The sequence below is a fragment of the Leptidea sinapis genome, chromosome 39 (assembly GCF_905404315.1).
Source record: "Leptidea sinapis chromosome 39, ilLepSina1.1, whole genome shotgun sequence".
Classification (NCBI taxonomy): domain Eukaryota; kingdom Metazoa; phylum Arthropoda; class Insecta; order Lepidoptera; family Pieridae; genus Leptidea; species Leptidea sinapis.
Window position 1 is genome coordinate 4,904,963 of NC_066303.1, and position 25,710 is coordinate 4,930,672.

Sequence of the window (25,710 nt, forward strand, 5' to 3'; positions counted from 1 at the left end):
GACACGACTAAGAATAAAAGTGTACTTACATTGTCCTTAAGCACACTTTTGCCGTTCCGCTTTCAGACCGCGAATGAAATGTCCGTACATATATGGAACGTCATTGTTGGGAAGTCATAACCAACGTTTTAGTAAGACCTTTAGACTTCTATGAAGTTAGCAATTTGTACATTGATGAACATTCGCCATGATAGTTATTTTTACTAGGCTGTAAATATTGTAGACATGAAGCGAAACCGAAGGCCTCAGTACGCCAGAGTTAATTGAAAAACAAATTATTTTAAAAATCGAACTTAAAGAGCTATTTAAATCTTTTCATTTACGATAACATGTTTAAGTTTACGTAAATATTCAATCGCAATACAAAAAAATAAAATAAAGCAAAAATACCACTTTATAAATGGATTCCAATATATACAATTAGTTTTCTATCCGCATATTTAAATGAAATAAATGCCGTCAGTTTCGGCTCCGTTGTGCCTTGTGACGTCGACATGAAAGCGCTTTCCGAGAAATTGTAGTACAAAAGGTATTCAGCTCAAATCTGTATAATGCATACATGAACATAATTATTACCCACTTTTTTTTACAGATGTACATAATAAATAAAATACTGTTTTTTATGATTTCATAACATATCAAATATATAAAATTCTCGTGTCATGGTGTTAAACTGAACTCCTCCGAAACGGCTTGACCGATTCTCATGAAATTTTGAGTGCATATTGGGTAGGTCTGAGAATCGGACAACATCTATTTTTCATCCCCCTACATGTTAAGGGTGGCCCGAAATTTATATTTTTTTATTTTTTGGACATTTTTTTTTAATTTGTTTAAGTATGAGTCAGCATTAAAACATACATACAACTTCAATTTTCACCCATCTACGATCAACAGTTACTCTTGTATCGCGATTTTAATATCGGCAATACAACGTTTGCTGGGTCAGCTAGTATCTCATAAAATATGCTCACTATTGTTAAAATGAAATTGATTCACAGCAGAACTGTCAAACCATGCGTCAAAGAATTCTCTCATAGAAAAATATGTCCATACAAAACATTTATATAGACATTTATTATAGACATTTATATATGTTATGTGATAGATAGCTTCTATATAAATAAAAATGAATAGCTGTTCGTTAGTCTCGCTAAAACTCGAGAACGGCTGGGCCGATTTGGCAAATTTAGGTCTTGAATTATTTGTGGAAGTCCAGAGAAGGTTGAAAAGGTGAATAAATAGGAAAATGCTCGGAATTAAATAAAAACAACAAATTTGTTTTTCCTTTGATGTGTCCATATATAATTTCTATGAGAGAATTTATTGACCCACGGTTTGCTGTGAAACAATTTCATTACGACAGCAGGGTGCATATTTTACGAAGTAATTTTTGATGTTATGATATATTATTGACAAATTCATAAAAAACATTATTTTATTTATTATATACAGAACAACGTCTGTCGGGTCAAATAGTTGGAAATAAAAATAATTATGGGTCCCAAAGTGAACTAACAACTTTCCTATCTCTCAAGTTGGATTAAGCTGCACTCCGTGAAGTAATCCCCATTAGAATCCGTTCATTAGTTTAGGAGTTCTTTGGAAACAAACATCGGGACATTGGATTAATATATATCAATATATGGATTTATTTTATGAAAGGCATTTATTTTCTCAAAATTCCTTTAGAATTATTTTTGATGTCATGGCGCTCTGAGAGGTAAGAAGCGGCGCAAGACTCTGTCCCAGCATTATTTTTTTGCGCTCTTTTCAATAAAACTATACCATATTGTACATTCATTTCTATCATTATAAAATAAACATAATCTAGTGCCAGGCTGTCCGATCACTAATACTAGTCCAATGAACATAAGCTAATATAATATTTTTAGTAAAGCTATGCCCAGTTAATATAAGACTTACAGTATTGTTTCGATCTTTGTTAAATGGACATTTTGAAGACTAGATTCGAGCAACTAATACTAATGTGAAAATAACAGCATTCTACTTTACTTATGGTATACGAATGTTTACCAATACTTATACAATGAAAAGTTTTTAAGCCATTGCATAGCTTCTATCGCGGGCCTTGAGCGTGGACACCGAATCCAGAAATTCCGTAACGAAAGTAACCTAACACTTACTTACTAGATGTGTATAGATATTTCGGCACGGAAAATCACAGTTGCTGTGGAACAGCGGTTATCACGTATGCTTTCTGTGCAGAAGGTCCCAGGTTCGAGCCAGGGGTATATCTTGATGTTTTTTAATTTCTTTATTTTTTTTATCACGTTTTTTTAATTTTTAGTATTATGACAAGCATTTTTATTTAGTTTAACCTGTCCCGTTGTCTGTCTGTAATCAAATCTTGCAAGTTAAATTTTACTCACTTCCCATTTGCTTTTTTTAAAATTAATTTGATCAAAAAAAAATACTGCTTAAATAAAATAAATAAGTAAATAATTATAATTGCATAACTTGATAAAAAATGCTATGCAATAGCTTTACCGCGGCAGTCCCCGAGTGCCACACGTCTTTTTTTATAGTATTTACTAGCAGATAGCTTTCTAATTTTCAAAATTGCTACAATATATTTCCATACAAGCAAAAAATACTCGGAAAAATGAAAGGCGCATGCTAGGTCGTTTTAACTAAAATGATAAAGTTAGTTACATACAAAACCGTAGGGATGTAATAATAATTACATTCCGCCCAGCCAAAGGTTCACTAATCTCGATGACCTAACTACTCGTACCAGCAAATTTAACACTGAATACAAAATTAGTTCCCGATTCATAATTTATTACTAGATAACAGAAATGGAATAGACTATGAGCTGAATTGTGTGATTTGTGTGGAACGTTCTGGAATGTTCCAGTTAAAATAGATCCGCTTATTATTTGAATTCAGAAGCCTTTATGAAGTAATTGTGTTTGTTATTAAATATAATGGTTGGCATCCCAACAACATCTCAGTAGCGTTAATATTTTTTGACAGAACATACATATCACATCGATCCAAAAATACCGCGCGAGGAAATTCATTCTGATATGAGATTAAGGAATGGTCTCCGCTGCGCTCCCACTCGAAACCGCACTACCTAAGAACAATAGATTTTTAATTACGGCAACTATTAGATGCTTGTGTGCGTGGCATCTTGACACTAAACATCTTTCAAATTTAGTGACATACGCTTCGTGTTATTTTACATTGAAATTAATAAAATACGAAAATACTTACTGATGATATGTGATCCCAGTGTCTTTTTTTTTTTTCTTGTAGTATTATTTTTACAAGGTTTTACTACGCAACCTGGCATTTTAAGTTCAATTATAAGCAAAGTTAAACAGAACATGTAACACGTTAACAACACACATTGATCGAGACTAGGTCGAGTACGAGCACTTGGGCGTAGTTTTAGTTGCCACACTTTGCGACTACGCCTGCGGTATCTAGTTAAAGCGCAGCGGAGACCAATCCTTAATCTATGGAAGAAATTAAACAACGATACCAACCAGAACATGAAAAACACAAAGTGAAGTAATTATTGTGCATTATTATTATTCTTATTTCGTTTTGTTTTTAGGCGCTTTCTTCTCAGGTTTGAGTCGTTTCTCTTGCAAATTAGTTGTAGATATTTTCCTGTTAAAACAATCTACAACGGATTTCTTAATGAAAAGTTCAACAATTATTTTTCGTTTTTTTTAGTTTTTGACAACTTATTTTACGTGCCAACTGGTCCAACCATCCGAGTGACGTATCGATCATAAATTTTTATATGTTAACTCAGTCGGTAGGAGCGCTCGGACGGAACTCAAGTAGCGCTGGTTCGAGCCCGGCATCGTCCATAATTTTTGGTACAAATTAAATTTGTATATTTAATCCCAGAAGTGTGTGATGTCACTTAAAAATAATAAACTGTTCAGATTTGAAAGAGCGACATCTCAAGTCAATTTCCTAATATGCAAATATTGGGGTTGAGCAGGTTATCAACTGTAAAGAAGGTCGTAAATGAAGCCACAACCTGAGAGTTGAACAAGATATCAAGATTTACGATCAATGCGTCACTCGGACGGTTTCTCAGTTGGTAAAAATCCATAAAATTATTTAATCCCACAAATTCATCAACGAAGACCCTAAAATACTGGAGCTAAAACATTGAAATTTTAGCGCTAAGGTTCCTAAAATGACGAAAGTGACCCAGAAACACGTTTTCATGTGTGACGCACACCGTTCCCATATAAACCACAATTAAATGACCGATAACTGCATCTAAATCAGTTTAGCTGTTTCCGAAATTAATGGGATAAAAACCACAGACAAGAATTCTTATACCTAATAATTCATACAGGCTAAATAATGCTACAAAAATACTCCTTTCTAATGATAATTATTATCAAATTTTGTACAAACAGATTTATATACGTACTTATAGACTTTTGTGTATGCTTAAGAATAAAATGTCTCAATATAATATATTTGACATTAATATTTATCGGTAAGTACATTATCGGTTTTATGTCGCGCTTTGAATGCCGTTTGAAGTATCTTCAGCAAATAATATGTGACATGAAACGATAAAAGTTCCAAGTAGCATGTAGAAAGTTTTATATGTTAAAGTTTCCTAAACATATAAATTATGTGAGCCCGTTGGATAAGTGTTATCAATGTGTGCTAATTGACAAAAAGAGTGTATATTCGTGTCTCGTACAGTGCAAGTTTATTATGTCTTTATAGTATGAAACGTGCTCTTGTAGAAACTTGAAATCCACAGAAATGGAACTGCTTACAAAATAGGATTAGGTTTTTTATCTCTCTAGTAAAAACAAATGATCGGCGACTGGCGAAAAAATTGCGATTAAAATTATATACATACTAAAAAGGTTCTATGAGCCATTTTCAGGAATTAAAAGGATATATATATAACTAATATATACTATATACTAAGATAGCTATCACCGTCGCCTATTCGCTCTGGCAAAACCAGAGGAGTTTAAAATAGCGTAGCGCGGCTTTTGGGGTGAGGTAGTTCACAGATCGTTTTCATAGTTATTTAAAGAAAACGAACTAAACGCAGCTATAGTTTACTGTGGCTCAAAATCATATAAGGAACTAAATGTGTCCTAAATGAGATCAAAAAATAAATGGGCCATTGAAATTCATCAGGAACGCAAAAAAATTGTAGGGGATTTAAGTCGTGGGTAGCCGACTTTCAAAAATATCTACCCACGTATATTAATACGAGACGTCAAGAGATATGTTGCCTGCCTTTGAGATGAGAGTATGCTCGAGACTTGAAGATTTATAGAGTCGAGTAGGTCCCGGAAGACAACAGCCGGCGGCTCACCAACGTAATATGTCAATTGACTTAACATTGAGATTTTGAATTGATTGGAATGGAACAAAAATCAAGCCAAGTGAAACCTGTTTAGGTTTAAGAATAGATTTAGGTTACAGCCTAACCTCCACAGTGCGGTTTTCAAGGAGCTTTCTTCCACGTACTACAAAGCTGTGGAATGAGCTTCCTTGTGCGGTGTTTCCGGGACAATACGACATGGGTGCCTTCAAAAAAAGCGCGTACACCTTCCTTAAAGGCCGGCAACGCTCCTGTGATTCCTCTGGTGTTTCAAGAGATTGTGGGTGGCGGTGATCACTTAACAACAGGTAAACAACCCGTACGCTCGTTTGTCCTCCTATACCATAAAAAAAAACCTTTAACCAGTTATAATCTTTAAGGCGACGTTACCAAATAGCCCAACGGAAGACCAGCGATGGTTTTAAAAACAGCAAACATGCTGAGTTGGGACCATTTGTGACGTATAGAAAATAATATTCCATAAATTTACATTTAATTTTATACGTTTTAATTTTTAAGTATTTTGTACATAGATGTAGGTACTGTACTTTAACGTCACAAATATTTTTGTTATTTTCTTTCGTCCTTTTCTAATATATCAGTGAAAAACCGCGTTCATTTATATTAGCCGTTTCTGAGATTGCAGGCCAAAACAATTAGGCAAACGGAAAAACAGATGTAAATTCTTCAGGCTACTGTTTTGGCCTCAAATTTTTAAGCATATATAGGTAGTTTCATTAAAAATAAAATCGGCACGCTAATTATTTTATTATTAGATAATGGTGCTGGATCTCTACTCACCATCTAGTCTCTCCTTTCCATTGAAGTACCAGATCACTTTTGGTTGTGGTTTTCCTTCCGACACCAGACACGTCACGTTTACCCTGGATCGCTCCAGCAGTGGACCGTACGTATCTCCATCGGCAAACACCTTTCCATCTCCACTTCTAACTTCCACCGACTTTGGTTTTACTGTGGACAAGGTTGAAAACATTTTAATTATAGTAATTGTAAAAACTATTTTACTAAGCAGTATTATTCGTTCGTTTAGATTAGTCTCCTTATGAAAAAAAAAAAAACTGATAAACCATGAAATCTATGAGTAACCTTGATATTTATAGTTTTTTTTTGTATATAAGATGAGGTTAAATTATGGCACGAATCACTTGATGTAAGTGATCACCGCAACACCAGACCAATGGAAGATGCCAGGCGTTTTATTCAAAAGCGCTAAATATTCTGCAGGTGGCTTAGTCCTGGGGAAGGGCTCTAGTGTGGTACGTTACGTGTCACTCTGGCACACATCCTTCTCATATCTAGGATTCTTCAGTTAGTGCTAAGGGTACTGCTTCAGTTAACGATAACAGTAAACGTCAGGAATATATTATAGGAATAAGTTCGATCTCAGTGAGTATCAAATAAAAGCCATTAAAAGGCTAAATTTATTTTCTCAAAATTGATACCTTTAGAATTGATGTCATTTCTAATACTACCTCCCGCTTCGGAAACAAATTGCGCTCTGACAGAGAAGAAGTAAAGTAAAAAGTGAAAGAAAGCATTTTTTTTTGTGATCTTTAAAATATTGTACTTTCATTGTTATTCCTATATAATAATCATAATCTAGTCCCACACTGTCCGATCACTTAGATATTCAGCTGTGGAGTAGTAAGATTTACGACAGAGATTTTCATTCAGTATTGAAAATATTCTCAGTTAGTTTTTGCGCAGGGATACTTAAGGCGTGGGACACAGAGACACGGACATTTTACAAATGATTCCGCACATATAGTCCAAATTCAGAGCCAAACGCTGGCTGTTATTTCGGCCAACAGATCAGCCTGGCAGTACAAATTCAAATATTTTTAAAAAGGCATAAAAGGCATTTATTTTCTCAAAATTGATTCCTTCAGAATACTTTTTGATGTCATTTCTAATAACTACTAGATACTACTACCGCTTTAGAAACAAATGGCGCTCTGAGAGAAAAGACGCGGCGCAAGAAACTCTCCCAGCATTCTTTTTTTGCGCTCTTTTCAATAATAATATACAATATTGTACAGTCATTTCTATCGCTATATAATAATCACAATCTAGTCCCAGGCTGTCCGATCATTTAGATATTCAGCAGTGGAGTAATAGGATTTACGACAGAGCCATTTTTTTATATAACATTAAAATTTATTTATAGATAATGCCTGAAAAGAGGCTGGGACTTTATTATAGAAGTGTATAGATTTACCCTAAAAAGCTATTATGTATCTTATGAAGCCTACTAGAATAAGTTGCAAGCAATCCATTATTTCTAGTGTTATAATAATGAAAATCACTATTAAGAGCAAAAAGGTAACGATTTTTGTGAACATATATTAAATTTTCATAAATGTACTGACAATGAACAGTCATAATATTTATTTCTTTAAATTTTTCTTTGAGAGACTGTCTATAACCAAGCTGATGATGAACCAAGAAAATCATTTATGTTATAATAATAAACGTTTTTAAGCAATTCTTTTTAATTTCGTAACACATTTGTTTTATTGTAAAATTGGGACCCAGGTTATAATAGCCGTCTTCTGCAGCACAAAGATGGTATTAATATCGGTTGCACTGCCCGATAACAATATAATAATAATAATATTGACACTATTTTTACACAAATTATCTTGCCCCAAGTTAAGCATATATATAGCCTGTGTTCTGGGTTACAAGACAATGATATATTTAATACAATATACTTACTTAAACATACATAAATTCATATAAACATACATAAATACATTTAAACATCCATGACTTGGAAACAAACATCCATATTCATCATATAAATGCTTGCACCTACCGGGATTCGAACCCGGGACCTCTAGCTTAGTAGGTAGGATCGTTTCCACTTTGTGATAGTTGTTACATCATGTAGCCATTGTTATAAGTATTTACAATTTCATATCAAAAACAATACTTATTACTATGTTAATAAGCGTTATTTTTTAAATAAATGTTATTATAGTAAAATAAATAATTTATGTAATAACGGAAATAAAGTATAAATGAAATTCTTGTACTTTAGGAGAATTAGCGTTCTAATTAAAAACCTATCTGAACATTTTGTCGTCCCTAAATTATGTCTATTGGTCCTCTCTGCCCCGTGATTAATTCGTAATAGAGAAATAATTTGTACAGTTTAGTGGAAATGTGAAATTAGATAATACTTTTTGTTTTATTCAAAACAATACTATACTATACGAATAATACTAAAACTAAGATCTTATTCGAAAGGTCAAACTCGCGGCTATTACTTTGATAAGATCTTACTACTCTTCCAAGATTGCTTAAGAATGTTGGGTTCCAGGATATTTACCTAAGCAGATGACGCACTTCTATCTCTGCTTCCTAATAAAAGTCATAAAAGGCATTTATTTTCTCAAAATTGATTCCTTTAGAATTATTTTTGATATTATTTCTAATAGTACTACCGCTTCGGGAACAAATGGCGCTCTGAGTGAGAAGAAGGCGCGAGATATATCATAATATAGTCCTTCACTCACACAAAGGCTCCAATCACTTAGATATTCAGCTGTGGAGGAGTAGGATTAACGACAGAGCAATTTTTTATTTAATAAAACCTTTAAATTTATTTATAGATAATGCCTGAACGGTGGCTAGGAGTATTGTTTGGTAAATTTTAATAATAAGGCGTTTTTGTAAAATTATAACATCAGCTTTGTTTCGGTAATACATTTAAAATGAATCCTTTTCAGTTCTTTATTGGTACAAAAAGTTCCAGCTAACGAGATACATGGCTTTATAAGGATAATAAGCCGCTCTTATTTCTCATCGGAGTCATCAGTACAGTTGTTTGCAAAGTTTTAAATATTTCACCTACTTTTTGTGTTGAAAATATTGCTGTATTTTAAGTTTATGAAAAAACTAGGTATAAGTTACTGGTCACCATACCAGTAAATAATTTTAATGTAGGCCGGTGCCTTGCCTCTAAGAATACATTTTTTTTACAACAATTAAGAATTAATTTAATTGTGAAAATATTCAATTTGAGCTTACTGTACTTAAGTTCAGTTTTGAAAGATCTTTCAAAACAGCTTTTTAAGCTTAAATATTGAGTTAAAAAATTCAAAATATTTATTTCAATTAGGCCATAACAGGCACTTTTGAATGTCAAACATTAATTAAAAATTCAAAATATGCCAGTCATAAATTACTTAAAGATTTTTTATTTTATTTTGTTTCGGATTTTAAAATAATAAGTTTATTGAAAATCAGAAAATCAGACCTATTAGCAGTTCACATAATAACATAACACAAACGGCACTTGTCAAGGTGAACCCTAAATACAATAATTGACTCACTTACTAGTCTTGTAAAAGAATCGAACAAAACAAATAAGTTACGCCAATAACACTTTTGTCCACGACATTACCTTCACTGGAGCCAATCATCGTTCCACTCCTACTTAATGACGTCACCTGATTGGCTTCATTTTATTGGATGTAATTATGTTCGCAATTCAAAAATTACGTCTTAATAAGATTATGCTTTTTGATGTTATGACATTATCTCACCTTAATAAGGCTACTTGTGTTGACAAATATTATTCATTTAAAATATTTTATAAAGACTTGCAATGTCATTATTATTTGTTCGATCCTACCTACTAAGCTAGAGGTCCCGGGTTCGAATCCCGGTAGGTGCAAGCATGATGAATATGGATGTTTGTTTCCTAGTCATGGATGTTTAAATGTATTTATGTATGTTTATATGAATTTATGTATGCTTAAGTAAGTATATTGTATTAAATATATCGTTGTCTTGTAACCCATAACACAGGCTATATATGCTTAATTTGGGGCAAGATAATTTGTGTAAAAAGTGTGTCACTATTATTACTATTATTTGTTGTTTAAAAAAAGGTATTAGGAAGAGCCACGACAATATTTCATGTTGGCAGGCACATTATAGCGCTCTACAAAGCGCTACAAAACTAACTCTAATAATTTCCTTGATCAAAAAGTCTGCTTGACCGATTAAACCACCCAGCATGGATCTGAAATTTGGTGTCCGCATTTTGTAACTGATGGAAAACACTTTAAAAAAATACCGTTTAGCGTATAATTATGCTTATCGGTCAACAGTTTGCATGTTCGAAGTTCGCTGTTTGACTCGCATATTTTTCACTATTTTATTTATGTACCTGTATTCCGGATGGTAAGAAATTTAACTAAAAAGGTTCTGACAATAATATAATAATTATAAAATATAGATAGTGTGTCAATATTATTATAAGATAATATTGACACACTTTTACACAAATTATCTTGCCCCAAATTAAGCATATATAGCCTGTGTTATGGGTTACAAGACAACGATATATTTAATACGATATACTTACTTAAACATACATTAAAACATATAAACATCCATGACTCGGAAACAAACATATTCATCATATAAATGTTTGCACCTACCAGGATTCGAACCCGGCACCTCTAGCTTAGTAGGTAGGGTCGCTAGCCAATCGGCTATATAGTATTGGAATATCACACAAAATAAATCAGTAAAATAGCACATTAAATATCTATCCTAAATATAGATTTCAACGAAAACTTTCAAATCATTTATTCTTCATAAAGTTCGCTTCATAATATATCACCTCTAATGAAATCGCAAGGAAAGCAATTCAAGATGAAACACACTCCGCCGTAACTGACGTGTGATGACAGCTGTCAGTGCGTTTATGAGCCCGCTGTCATGTGTCAACGAGTTTGTGTGAGCGAATTAAATCAACCCACAGATTGTGTAATGTTTTGACACTATACAGATTATATTATGCATTGTTTTCTGTTTACAGTTGTGTTTTGATAATTAAATTATATAAGGCTGTGATTAATTGTCTTCAAATGTTTAGTTTATGTTTTGATGATATTGGAGACACTTTGTTGACATTTTATGTATTTATTTTCCTAAAATATGCTATTTAAATACTAAAGAAATTATTTAGAAACATATGGACTCGATTAATTCCTTTTTTATACAAATTATTTAAGAACTCTTACTTGCAGTAATGACTATGTACGTACCTATGGCTGTCAATCTCTCAAAATCATCAAGTTCAGCAAACCAAAAGAAAGCCAAGGTCCAACCACGAAAAAAACCAAGCCCCGTGGAGTTTCTTGCGCTCGTTCTTCTCAGGTCTGAGTTACACTATTTCGAATGCGTGGTAGTTTTCTAACGTTCGATAAGTGATTTTGAATCCTACTTTGAATAAAAAAAATGAATTTGAAGTTTCACCCCATTTACTATAACTGCCGATAGACGAAACAAAAGTCAGTTTAATAAAATATTAACGGCCATTTTAATAAGCTATCTATCCTTAGTTCGACTTACTAGAGGAAGACAAATCTATCGTTTTGCGCTTACTTACATTTCAATAACCTTTCGATATAAAGCATTGGACTATAACTATATTGGACATAACTATGGATAGATAAGATCTTGTCATTAAACGGTGACAGCAATATATCTGTAACTAGAGATACGTTATTGAAAACGGCCGCTAATAAAGCTCTGTTCCTTATTATAACCCAATAGTACTTGACTCTATTCAAAAGATTTCATATGTAGATTCAAATCACACTAGCAACAACATTTGCAAGTAAATCTCGTCCATATCCTTAACACAAAGAAACACATTTCTCAAAACACTACAGCAGGAAATCTGCATAACTCATTTTTCCAAACTGAAAAGTTTATATTTTACCGAAATGCGAAACATTCCAGCGATATCGGAAGTCAAGTTGATTTATCATTCAACTTTGCTACATTCTGTATAAGTTGGGAATACAAGTATTGTGTGGACTATCAGCAATTAAATAATACAAACGATATCTATGGGGACTCTATAATATAAAATATAATATATACTCTATATATAATATACTTCAATATATAACCAAGTAAATAATAAAATAAAAATTGCGTACCTCTCTTCTTACAAAGTAAGATCGAGAAAATTACTAAGTCAAAATTAATATAACTTTATATAATAAAATTATTAACTTTATATAATAAAATTATTAATATTAACTTTGCTTTATCTATTATTATTTAATTTTATACAGTTCTTATTATAAGATATAATTACATAGCAGACGGTACTCACTGGTTGGCTCTGCACAGGGTTTCCTAGTGAGCCATCCAGAGGAATTTAATTTAAAAGTGCCTCTTTGTTTCTGTTTTTGAGACTGTAAATTTATATTAGGCATGAAGAACAATGTATTTAATTATAATTAATAATAATATAAACAATCTATGAAGACTCTAGACTACTATTATTATTATAAACTATACTGTAAGTTTTAAGATGAATGCTTCTTTTGTCGTTATGAATGCCTTTTGAGAAAAATAATAACCAATATAATATTCATGTATATGTGTATTTTTATTCTGAAGCTTTATTTATGAAAATAAGGGACGAGACGAGCAGGACGTTCAGCTGATGGTAATTGATACGTCCTACCTATTACAACTGCTCAGGATTATTGAAAAACCAAAAAATCTGAGCGGCACTACAATTGCGCTCGTCACCTTGAGATGTAAGATGTTTAGTCTCATTTGCCCAGTAATTTCACTAGCTACGGTGCCCTTCAGACCGAAACACAGTAATGTTTACACACTATCACTTCACGGCAGTAATAGGCGCCGTTGTGGTACCCATAATCTAGCCGGCATCCTGTGCAAAGGAGCTGGTGTGTACTGGTATAATACCTATCAGATAAATGAATGAAAGTATTAATTATTAAATATTATAAAGTTTGGCGCTACAATGGAGAAATTCAATTAATAAATACACGGGTAGAATTTATTAACCGTAATATCATACAAAACAAATCAAAAATAAAATACATAATTCATTTAAATAAAACAAATTTAAAGAATTAAAACGCTTGTAATTGTGACGGATTTACATTAGATATTTGCGTAAAAGTTACATTTTTATTTTAGTTAACTCGACGTTTCAATACCTTTCCAGATCTCGTTTTCAGGGGGACTGCAGATGAAGTTTTAATCGTCTACTACTTTATAGTCACGCGTTTTAATCCTTTAAAAGTGTTTTATTTAAATGTGTAACACTCGCGTTAATCAAAGAAATTACTATATACATAATTCACTTAAATAAATCTATTTACCATAATATCATTTCGTAACAGCCTGTAAGAAATCTAGTAGTCGCGCCCTAGCGTAGGCACTATCAGGTACTTCGTGTTGTCCATTATGCGACCACGTAGGGTGATTTAAATTGTTTCCCGAATAAATAATTTGTTTGGTTAAAAATTTCAATACTAAATTTTAAATTTTAGATTTACGTTTTTACGATTAAGGTTAGATAGCTCTACGCGTTTGTTCATTTACGGCCGTTTTCAATAACGTATGTCTAGTCACGGATACATTGCTATCACCGTTTAATGACAAGATCTTATCTATCCATAGTTATGTCCAACATAGTTATATTATTAGTTATAGTTCAATGCTATTTGCCGATAGGTTTTTGAAATGTAAGTGAGCGTAAAAAGATAGATTTGTCTACCACTAGTATGATAAACTAAGGATAGATAGGTCATTGAAAACGGCTGTTAATGTCATCATTATAGTGCCACGCATCACATGTTATAAGGATAGTTTGAGTGACAATAAGAAAAAGTCTAGTCGTTGTCACTGTTAAACTTTCTGTAATAGTTATTTATGCAACTGTTGTGTAATAATGGGTATTAAAACACGAATGTGATAATAGTATCACATGAGTGCTTTAATACCTAATTATCAACAGCTGCATACAAGACTTTATCTACACCGATAATATGAATCCTTTATAAAAGGTTCTAAAACGGTTAGCTTAACATTAAACAAGCTAACATTAAAAAAGCCAGTCCAGTAACCATAATATAATACAAAGGAGTGTTGTTATGAAACCGGATGATGTAATATTATACTGAATTTCATTACAACACTCGTTTGGATGATGTAATGGTTATTAAGACATTAGGTGTTTTAATGTTGGCAATAAGCTAACTGTTTTAGAATCTTAAATAGAGGATTTAAAGCATGGGTGTAGGTTAACAAACGTAAATAACTGTCAAAAAGCATCCCAAATTACCAGTGAGAGGCTCTTTTGCACAGGATGCCGGCTAGATTATGGGTACCACAACAGCGCCTATTTCTGCCGTGAAGCAGTAATGTGTAAACATTACTGTGTTTTGGTCTGAAGGGCGCCGTAGCTAGTGAAATTATTGGGCAAATGAGACTTAACATCGTCTCAAGGAGACGAGCGCAATTGTAGTACCGCTCAAAATTTTTGGGTTTTTCAAGAATCCTGAACGTCCTGCTCGTCTCGACCTTATTTTCATTAAAAAATACCGCTATCGATACACGCTTGTTAATAAAATATCATAGTTAATGTCTTCTTTAAAGTATACAATATAATTGAGACTTAAGCTACAATGTCGACACGTACTACACATAACTTCTGAGTTTGCAAGTTATAGGATTATTGCGATTTCGTGATCTTCGACCTCAGTCTTATAATAATCTACAGTGTGCTTCTCAAGAAACTTTCTTGCTCGAGAACTGAATAATAGACTAAAATCAAAATGGTAAGAACTTCCTAGCTTGTTGTTTCCAAGTTGTTAGAACATTTTACCCTTCAAAAATAGCACGATTACAGTCTTATTTTTATGAAAATAAGGGATGAGACAAGCAGAACGTTGAGTTGATAATTTATACGCCCTGCCCATTACAATGCAGTACCGCACAGGATTATTCAACAACCAAAAATTCTGAGTGGCGCTACAATTGCGTCACGTTGAGACGTAAGATGTTAAGTCTCATTTGCCCAGAAATTTCACTAGCTACGGCGCCCTTCAGACCAAAACACAGTTATGCTTACACATTATTGATTGACGGCAGGAATGGGTGCCGTTTTTGTACCCATGAGCTAGCTGGCATCCTGTGCAAAGGCGCCTCCCACTGGTAAAAGCTGGAAACGCTTCTGTGATTCAACTGGCGTTGTAGGAGAGCATAGGCGGCGGTGACCACTTAACAGAAGGTGATACCGTAATCTTGTATGGGCTTTTATTCCAAAATAAATAATTTGTTTGGTTTAAATATAACTAAGGCTTTATAGATACTAATATTATTGTTAATTTTTTTTCTTATGCTTCAGCGCGCATCTCTAGATCTACCAATCTATAAAGCGATACTATGCATACATAGTTCAGTAGCCCTGTTACTTCCCTTCTACTTCACAACTTAAAGGCTAGCTAAGAGGTGTAGCCTATTAATAGAATGCTTATACTATTCGTCATAACATACTTACTTATTAACATATATATCGAATGCACGTGTTATAGCACAGATCCAGTAATGCATAGATCCAGTAATAACCGCGTTCGGACAAGCAAATAAAAAATCTTGAGCTTTATAATATTTGTATAGATATAGTTTAGGATATGTTTTTTTTATGGTTATTTCATCAGTAGATGAGGGATACTTTGTGTGGCAGTCAAACTTGCACTTCTCGGCTTTTTTATTTCTTATTTGATATACGGAACATTGTATAGCAAATGTTATCCAGAAACTGTTTCTACTTGACAGACTTCGGTTTCTTTATTTGATAACAAGGTTTCAATTTGTTATAGAAAATCACAAATTCGGGATTCCCCAATGGGATTGGAATTGTGAACTATATTATAAATTTCCCTTTCTTTCAAATTTTTGATTGTTTTTTTTTGTAATGAGATGAATTTTTTGTTTGTTATAAGTAAGGAAGAAAAAAATGGTCAGTTCAACTGGTAAGCTAAATCAATTCGGGTGCAGTCCCAGGCGGCAGCTAGTATGTATTATATTAATTATATTCCTATCTTCAGTGTCTGTCTCAGAACTTATGCCAAGAGAAATGCTTATGATGTCTTTTGAGTTCGCGTTTGAGAGGGTATTACAGATTTAGAATTAGACTCGTGTATCTCGCATTATGATTACAGAATTTCACCAGTGGGAGGCTGCTTTGCACAGGATGCCAGCTGAGTATGGGCCTATTTCTGCCGTGAAGCAGTAATGTTTAAACATTACTGTGTTTCGATCTGAAGGGCGCGGTAGCTAGTGAAATTAGTGGGCAAATGATACTTGACATCTTACGTCGCAAGGTGACGAGCGCAATTGTAGTGCCGCTCAGGATTCTTAAAAATCGAAAAACTGCATAGTAATGGGCCGGGCGTATTAATTACTATCAGCTGAACGTCCTACTCATCTGGTCCCTTATTTTCATTAAAAAAAGAAGTTATTTTTCATTATTAATGTAAAAATATTTTTTTCCTTTTATAATTTTTATGTCATCTTTATTAAATTTATCTTCGTTATTATTTAAGATAATAACGAATTAATTAATATAAATTAAACGAATTAAAATAATAATCGAAAACATCTGACGATTCCAGTTATAACGATATAAATTATGAAATTATAACTATTATAAAACTGAAAGAGTTCTCATTAAGTTAGTACACACTTAATACAAGACAATGTATCCGCTGGTCGTTACGCAAGTTCGAAGGGCTCGTAATCCTACAAAGTAACCGAAAGGATTACAGAGCAAGAACAGAGAAACAGCCGAGTATTACAAAAGTTATACGCGTGATACATTTACTAATAATGCTCTGTTTATTTTTCAACGTACATAATGTTATAGACACACTTGGTAATGGGATTAATTAATTTTAAATTATCGAGCCATTTCTATTATGAATGTTTTTTCTTCCAATGGAAAGAGTTCATTGCGTGGTGTTTCTAAGGCGCTATGACATGGGTGTAAAATGCGCGTTCACCTTTCATAAAGACCAGGAATGCTTCTGGAAATCCTCTGAGGTTGCAGAAGAATATAGGTGGCGACCATCACTTAACATTAAGTGACTTATTAAAATTATATAACTTAATTAACCCTTTTATTAGCATTCTTATGTGTTGGAAAGAGCGGTCTATTCTTACACAATATTTAAAATTTTAAATTATTAAAACTTTCGTGAGTCATTATTAAATTATTTATTTATACTTTGTCGGTGTCGGTACCGACTAGTATCGGACCATTCGGAGGTCGTTCATTAGGGGTGAGTGTGGTGGGTTCGCGATAACGTCCCACCTCTTACAGTCCATAATTAATAAATAATTAAGGATTTGCAAACTTAAAAGAGAAGTCCTTCAAATTGTATTGATAAAAGAAATGCTAAATTAGACGATCCTATTCATTGGTAACATAAAAGTTTTTATAGTATTGTAAGTAGTTCGTCAAGTGTGTTCCTAGCTCTACACAATTAAGCCCCGCTGGCTAAAGTTCCACACGTGTATTAGTGGAGTGAACTGAACAACTTTCCGTACGAAGCGTAAAATTATCAACTTTGAAAAACAACTTGAGCTCGCTCAATTTGTTCATTGCCTGGTGGAATTCCGTAGCCTCGCGCACTTTGAGAACGAAAATGTATGGAATGACATCAAAGAACTTTTTTGAGGGCTCATTAATTCTACAATGGTCTTAGAAAACCCTAATAAATAACATAAATTAAATTTGACATCAAAATTTATAAACGATGCGGGACTAGAACCCGCGAAGTCTAGCGTTCCGTGCGAGCGCTCTTTCCACTGAGCCAGCCTTTAGAGTGACGTATCGTTGATAAATCTTGTATGTCTTGTTCAGCTCTCAGGTTGTTTCAGTTTGGTGTTGTTCAACCCCAATATTTGCATATTATGAAATTGGTGTAATATTTTCCTTTAAAAAAAACAACAAATTGCCTAATAATTAAGCTAATCAAGTCAATATGTTCTCCTTTAAGTACCAGTAAGTAAACTGAAATATGAAAAACGTCATTGAGTGTTATAAGTACAAGAGTACTTTATCCATGGTATCATTGCCCACATACAAGCTAAGCCTAACACAACTCGGTTTGGCTTAAGAGGTAACATTACGCAGAAATATTTCACAAATTAATTATGAATTTATACACAATACTTCTGTCGCGCTAACGCCGGTGAAACAAATATCAGTGTGTCAAAAACCAACTTCAAATGCAGCCCCGACTAAAGTCCTGAGTAAAAAGCTCAAAAATCGGCTTTAGTCTCGACAATTTCATCTGAAAAATAGTGAATAGTGATGAAATTTTGGAAACTGAATTGAACGGAATTATGCTGTGTAACTAACTGTTTAAATTTTTTCGGTATTTGTTGTCAGAGTTGTAAGCTAGGCCTCCGTTTTCGGCCGACCATGAATTTTTTGTTGAATAACCCTCTACCTTCCTTAAAATGAAGAAAAATAATGCAAGCGTTCAAAGTACGCATGTCAGAAGTGAAACCTGCTTTGTGCATGAACCTCTAACTGGATATAAAGTCCTACTACATGTTCCTAGGATGACACATGATTTAAACCGCTATGAAAGACATTACTATCACCGCTACCATATTTATGTTCTCCTGACTCCATGACGTCAGAATATAAGGTATACTCGCGTCATACATAGGACAATCTCTTCTTTAACTATGATCGGTACCAAAACACTGTTTAATGCTTCCCATCTCATTTTCTCCCACCTCAAATCTTATGAATTTATGTGTCTTTCTCTTTTTCGTTTCGTCGACTTTCAAATCACAACGATACTAAAGAAGATATGAAATGATATTAATCTTAGGCTAAAATAAAAAAAATAGTCGTCGTAGAACGTTTGTATGCAAAGCTGCCAATGTTTCCTTTTAATATAGCTGGAAAAATATGGAAGACGACACAGCGAAGTGAGACGTAATATTAATCATCTCAAAAAACACATCATTGAATTTTATAATACGAGTATTTTTCCAATTATCTTCATAGAATATGAATTTCCAGAAAAAAAAAGTTTGTTGGAATCAATAATTGAACCCAAAACTATATTTAAAATAATGTACAAAAAATACAGTGAAAACTAATAATTTTCTACAACAGTATAATATATACTATACGTAAATATTACACCATTAAATTCTTATATTTTTTTTATTCTTATTTTAAATTATGTAATTAACTACAAATTATAACAATTATATTGGTCACAATTTGTAATTTGTATGTTTTACCTATTACTACTATTATTATTAATAATATATTTTATTTGACACACACACTTGAAACATTACATTGCTACAAAAATAAGAATAAAAAAGAAAAATTATAACTAAAACTAACCTAGAACATATTTTGCAAAGAATAAATAAATAAGTAATTAAATATTAATTACTATAAATTATTTTGAATAGGTAAAGACAGTTATGTCAAAATATGTTTTTTTGTGTAATTATTGTTATGATAGTTAAAAAAAACGATTAATTGAGGGTAAACATTCTGATTGGACCAATTTAATAATTTTTTTTTTTCTAATTATTCCACGAATTTATGAGATGACGACGTCAAAACCTTAAACTTAGAAATAATGATTTTTTAACTTAAGAAATATGCCGACGAATTGAAAACCTCCTTCTTTTTTGAAGTTGATTAAAAAGCCAATATTAATGATTTATTTGCAATTTCATGCTCCTACTTTGAAATAATCCTTAATCTTGCTAGCACAGAACTTTTGTGCAAAGTTTCAAGTTTGAAGACCCAGTGGTTAGGGCTCTGCGTTGGTGGATCGGTCAGTCTGGACAAGTTATATAAATATTTACTGATTACTGTTTTTCTAATCAAGAATTATTTATGAAAGAGGAGAAATATCGAGCAGCGGGGTCCACTTTATATTAAGTGATCACTGCCGCCCACATTCTCCAGCAACACCAGAGGAATCAAAGGATGCCGGCATTTTGGCAAGGTGTAATGTTACTCGTGTCTTGATCGAATCAGAAATGAGCGATCCGTAGGAGAACTAAAGTCACCGACATAGCATAGTTAGTTGCAAAACTGAAGTGGCAGTGGGCAAGGCACATAGCTAGACGGACAGAAGGCTGTTGGGATAGTAAAGTCCTTTAATGGAGACCACGTGCCGGAAGACGTAGTTTTGGTTGGATGGACAAGATGGACCGACGATCTAGTCAAGATCGCCGGAATTGGTTGGATGAGGATAGCGCAGGACTGATTATCATGGCGATCTTTGGGGGAGGCCTTTGTTTTTTTTTCATGAAAGTAAGGGACAAGACGAGCAGGACGTTCAGCTGATGGTAATTGATATACCCTGCCCATTACAATGCAGTGCCGGTCAGGATTCTTGAAAAACCCCAAAAATTCTGATTGGCACTACAACTGCGCTCGTCACATTGAGACATAAGATGTTAAGTCTCATTTGCCCAGTAATTTCACTAGCTACGCCGCCTTTCAGACCAAAACACAGTAATTCATATAGATTACTGCTTCACGGCAGAAATAAGCGCCGTTGTGGTACCCATAATCTAGTCGGCATCCTGTGCAAAGGAGCCTCCCACTGGTTTGTCCAGCAGTGAACGTCATCCGGGTGAACTGATGATGATATTGACTCATGACTCATCGACTTGGTAACACCTCGCAAGGAAACTCATTCCGCAAATTGATTTTACGTAGCAGAAGGAATCTGAAAACTGTACTGTAGTGGAACGCCACACATCCAGATGGTGATTATGACATCAATGCTTGTGGCGCGTCATGTGAAGGTGGAGTTCACTGGAAATCTAATCAAATGCACAAACTTTCAGCAATTTATTAACAGTTAAATAACAATTCAAAACATTATATGATTCACCTACATTCGGCCGTATCAGCAAAGATTTGCATTTTGGCATCAAGCCTGGTAGTTCGTAAAGCAAGCCAACAATTTATATCTTAAGCACATAAATCGTGGGCCTAAACTCCCGTGTAGCATCAGGCTTACCAGTCACTGTTGTATTTACTGTGTGTTTAATTGACATGTTTACACTTCAAATAGTTTTGTACTGTTCTTAACTATTATAGTCTTTGAATATACTACTGTATAGATGACGTGGCAGCCCGATATATCGTGACCAATTTAAGTATGTCAATTGTGTGCGTTAACTAGTTTGGTAACAGTAACAATATTCAAAATCAAATTCAAAATCAAAATTTTATGTGACATCACTTATTGAAAGTCAAAAACTATCAACCATTCCAAAAAGAATGCCTCAGACCTGAGAAGAATGGCCGCAAAAAACTCAGCGAGCTTTTTTTTTATCAATAAATAGTTTTACAAAGTAATATTGTTCAATTAAACTTGTTATTTAATGGCCTGAGGGTGGTCGCTCCATTCCCAATCTGTGCCATCATTAAGAAAGTCATTTATGTTATAAGTAACCTACCCCACAAACGTTTCTTAACAATTCTTTTGAATAACGTAATACTTTTGTTTTGAACATTTTCTGGGATATTCGTTTACCTTTTATATCTTGCTGTATCTCCACTACCTATGTTCTTCATCTATACGCTATTATACTGTAAGTCCATCGACCTATATAAGAATAGGCATATATAATAAGCTAAAGGTCCCGGGTTCGAATCCCAGTATGTGCATACTTTTATATCATAAATATGTGTCTTTGTTTCCGAGTCGTGTGTAGGCAGAGTGGAACGCGCGAAAACGAAAATGTCCTTTTTTTGAAATTCATACAGATACCACGCATCCACCAATAAGAATGTGGCTGTTTATTGAAACTCTTTGCGCATGAAGGGATCGAAAAAAACCAAGGAGTGTTGAATGAAATTCAGTACAACATTACAACACTCGTTTGGAAGACGTAATGGTTGTTACGACATTGGGTGTTTTAATGTTGGTAATAAGCTAACTGTTTCAGGATCTTTAATGGAGGATTTAAAGCATGGGTGTAGATAAAAGTATTAACGTATGTTTAAGTAAGTATATTGGCCCCCAACTAGGCACGCTTTGCCTAGTTTGGGGCAAGATAAATAAAGTGTGTCAATATTATAGTACAACTCGTGTAGGTACATAGTATATTTAGAGTACACCCTTCATTTTTGTTTGCCTGGTAGCAATTAAAAAAAAAAACAAGTGAGCATGAAACAAATAAAACGCAGACGAAGTCACCATAACTATAATAAGAAAGCAGAAATACTAGTACTAATAAGTAATAGGTAATCAATTAATATATATAATTCTCATGTCGCGGTGTTTGTAGTTAAACTCCTTCGAAACGGCTTGACCGATTCTCATGAAATTTTGAGTGCATATTGGGTAGGTCTGAGAATCGAACAACATCTATTTTTCATCCCCCTAAATGTTAAGGGTGCACGCCAAATTTTTTTTTAAATTTGTTTGATTATGAGTCAGCGTTAAAAAATACATACAACTTCAAATTTTCACCCATCTACGATCAACAGTTACTTTTGTATCGCGATTTTGATATCGGCAATACAACGTTTGGTGGGTCAGCTAGTAAACTTAAAAAATAGGTCAAGAAACACTGCTTATAGTTAAACAACGCTATACAAATAATTAAGAACTTAACAAATCTTTCTGGACTATAACCTACAAATAACTACCGTTAATTTAAAGGAAAGCTGCGTCAAGAACGTGGTTCATAATAATTAGTTTAAATAAACCATTTCAAGAGTAATTCGTTGTGAGTTGTAGCTAAGAGGAATTTCCAATTATGCAACAAAGAAGGTAGAAAATTAAAAGTGGCGACTGAGCATAAATTAGAAAAGCAATTTTCTTGAAATATTTTTTACGACGTCGTTTTGGGCCGGTTTAAAATACTTTGTCTTTTTTTATGGTTATAGTGGCATTGGATGACTTAAAAGTTAGTGTTTCTGTCCACATCAACCTGTCAAACCTAGCTAAGGAGTAAAAAAACTTTGACAAAAGCAAAATATAAATAATTCGTTATTTTATATGTAAAGGAACGCTCGCACCCTCTCGAGTTCCGACCGAGCGAATTGAACGCCCTGCCCATTACAATGAAGCGCCGTTTAAGATTGTTGAAAAACCCAAAAATTCTGACCGGTTCTACAACTATATCTACTCGTCACCTTGAGACAAAAGATTTCAAGTCTCATTTGCCCAGTAATTTCACTAGCTACGGTGCCCTTTAGACCGAAACACAATAATGCTTACACATTACTCACTGCAGAAATAGACGCCGTTGTGGTACCCATAATCTAGCCGGCATCCTGTGCAAAGGAGCCTCCCACTGGTCAAATTATGTATTTTCCAATTTATGACGAAGATTTAAAATAACTATTTTTTCATTTTTATAAGTAATTATTATATATAAATAATTATATTTGTGTTTTATTTCATTAATACATTTTGTTCTGACTGATCGCACCCCTCAGTCAACGAAGGTTGCGGATCTGAATTTCAAAGCCCTTCCATAAAATGTCACTATAATAAGTCACAGCTCTCTGTCAAGGGCGGTATTTAAAGGGCACCTGATTATAATGCATAAGATAATTATAGCTGTAATAACCCTCCCATATCATTCCCTAATTAAAAAGCCAGTTATATTAAAGTGTTAAGCGAACCCACGTCAGTATGGCCACGGTTCAACGCATAATTAACGCCCCAACTTTACGGGTTAATTACACGAGTCCGGCCGAGTCATATTTAATTTGATTTTAGCTTTTAATTGATATTTATATAATGTTTCAAGTTGCTTCTTGAGTTTTAAAGCAGGCCTTTTAATACAAATCTCTATTGAAATTCTGTAATTGGATGTTTTGTAAATGGAGTGATGGTCTGAAATTTATTTTAATGAGATTACTTTAACAAATTATTTAAATGATATTGTTTGTCTATTATGATATTATAAAGAGGAAATTTTTATATTTATGTATGTCTTTTTTTATAAACACAAAACTTCTTGATCTCTATATGTAAAAAGCCAAAGATGCCACGAAGAAATTGGGCGTCATAAATAGACCACGGCAATACTTCAAGCCGGCCCACATTCTAGCGCACTACAAACGCAGGTCTGGCCACATATGGAATATTGCTGTCATCTCTGGTCTGGCGCACCCCAATATCAGCTCGATCCATTTGACAGCGTGCAATGCAGAGCTCGAATTGTCGGTGGCCCAGTGCTCTGTCAACGGCTAGATCACTTGGCGTTGCGTTCTCTACGCATTTATAACGTCGCTTCATTGTGTGTCTTCTACCGCATTTATCACGGAGAGTGTTCCGAAGAGCTGTTTCACCTGAATCCTACCGCTGAATTCCACTTTTGCACGACATATCAATCAATTACGATATCATATAATAATTATATAGGATTTGTTGCGTTCCTTCTCAGTGCGTTTTTCAATGAACTTCCTTTCACATTCAACAAAGCTGTGGAATGAGCTTCCTTGTGCGATGTTCCATGACGTTACATCATGGGTACCTTCAAAAAAAGCGCGTACACTTCCTTAAAGGGTGGCAAGGCTCCTCTGGTGTTGAAAGAGAAGGTGGGCAGCGATGATCACTTAACACCAGGTGACCCACTGGTTTGTCCTCCTTTTCCATTAAAAAAATCTTCAAATTCAATTCAGTACTACAAATCATGACATGAATATTTTAGTTATCAGTTCAAACATACAGAATACCTATTCCACATAAATTGCAAAACATTCTCAATTTACGCGAACATACGAATTCCAATAGAGCTTATTTTAAATTCCATATCACATCCATTTGACATCTGCAATGTCGATATCGAAGTTATCTTGATAATTTTGTTGAACTGCTCCATGATTATATATCGGGATGGGTTCACGTGCATATTGTACGAACAAGTTCTATTTGAAAATATAAAAATTATAGTTTAGAACATAATCAAAGTAGAAAAGAGTTCTGAAATATTTTTGATATCAAAGAGTCTTCATATTGCTAGGTATAAAACGAACTCTCCGATGTAAATAATTACCAAGGTCTAAAGTAATGTAAATAATGTTTAACCATTGGTCGTTAAATTTGGATCAAGTTCAACATCTTAAAGTAGATGATGATCATGTTTAAGTATTCATCAACGCCCTGCCCATTACAATACAGTGCCACTCAGGAAAAATCTTCTTGAAAAACCCCAAAAATTCTGAGCGGCACTACAACTGCGCTCGTCACCTTGAGACATAAGATGTTAAGTCTCATTTGACCAGTAATTTCACCAGCTACGGCGCCCTTCAGACCGAAACACAGCAATGCTTACAAATTACTGCTTCATGGCAGAAATAGGCGCGGTTGTGGTATCCATATTCTAGCCGGCATCCTGTGCAAAGGAGCCTCCCACTAGTATGGGGCAAACATGGGGCAGAATGCCGAAAAATATCTATGCCAGCTCTTTTAAACAAATTGTTATAAGTGACA

The 25,710-nt window shown here is 33.9% G+C and overlaps 2 protein-coding genes across 2 annotated transcripts in view; one reads left to right on the top strand and one right to left on the bottom strand.

Moving 5' to 3' along the window:
• The window catches only part of LOC126976185 (ceramide phosphoethanolamine synthase), a 389,843-nt gene that overhangs the window by 268,918 nt on the left and 95,215 nt on the right, over positions 1-25,710 (top strand). The window lies entirely within an intron of this gene.
• LOC126976199 (T cell receptor beta variable 29-1-like) overlaps positions 6,153-25,710 on the bottom strand; it is a 430,134-nt gene continuing 410,576 nt past the window's right edge. The window contains exon 5 of the mRNA XM_050824453.1: positions 6,153-6,331. Within this exon, the coding sequence (XP_050680410.1) occupies positions 6,153-6,331 (179 nt within the window). The remainder of the gene's footprint in view (positions 6,332-25,710) is intronic.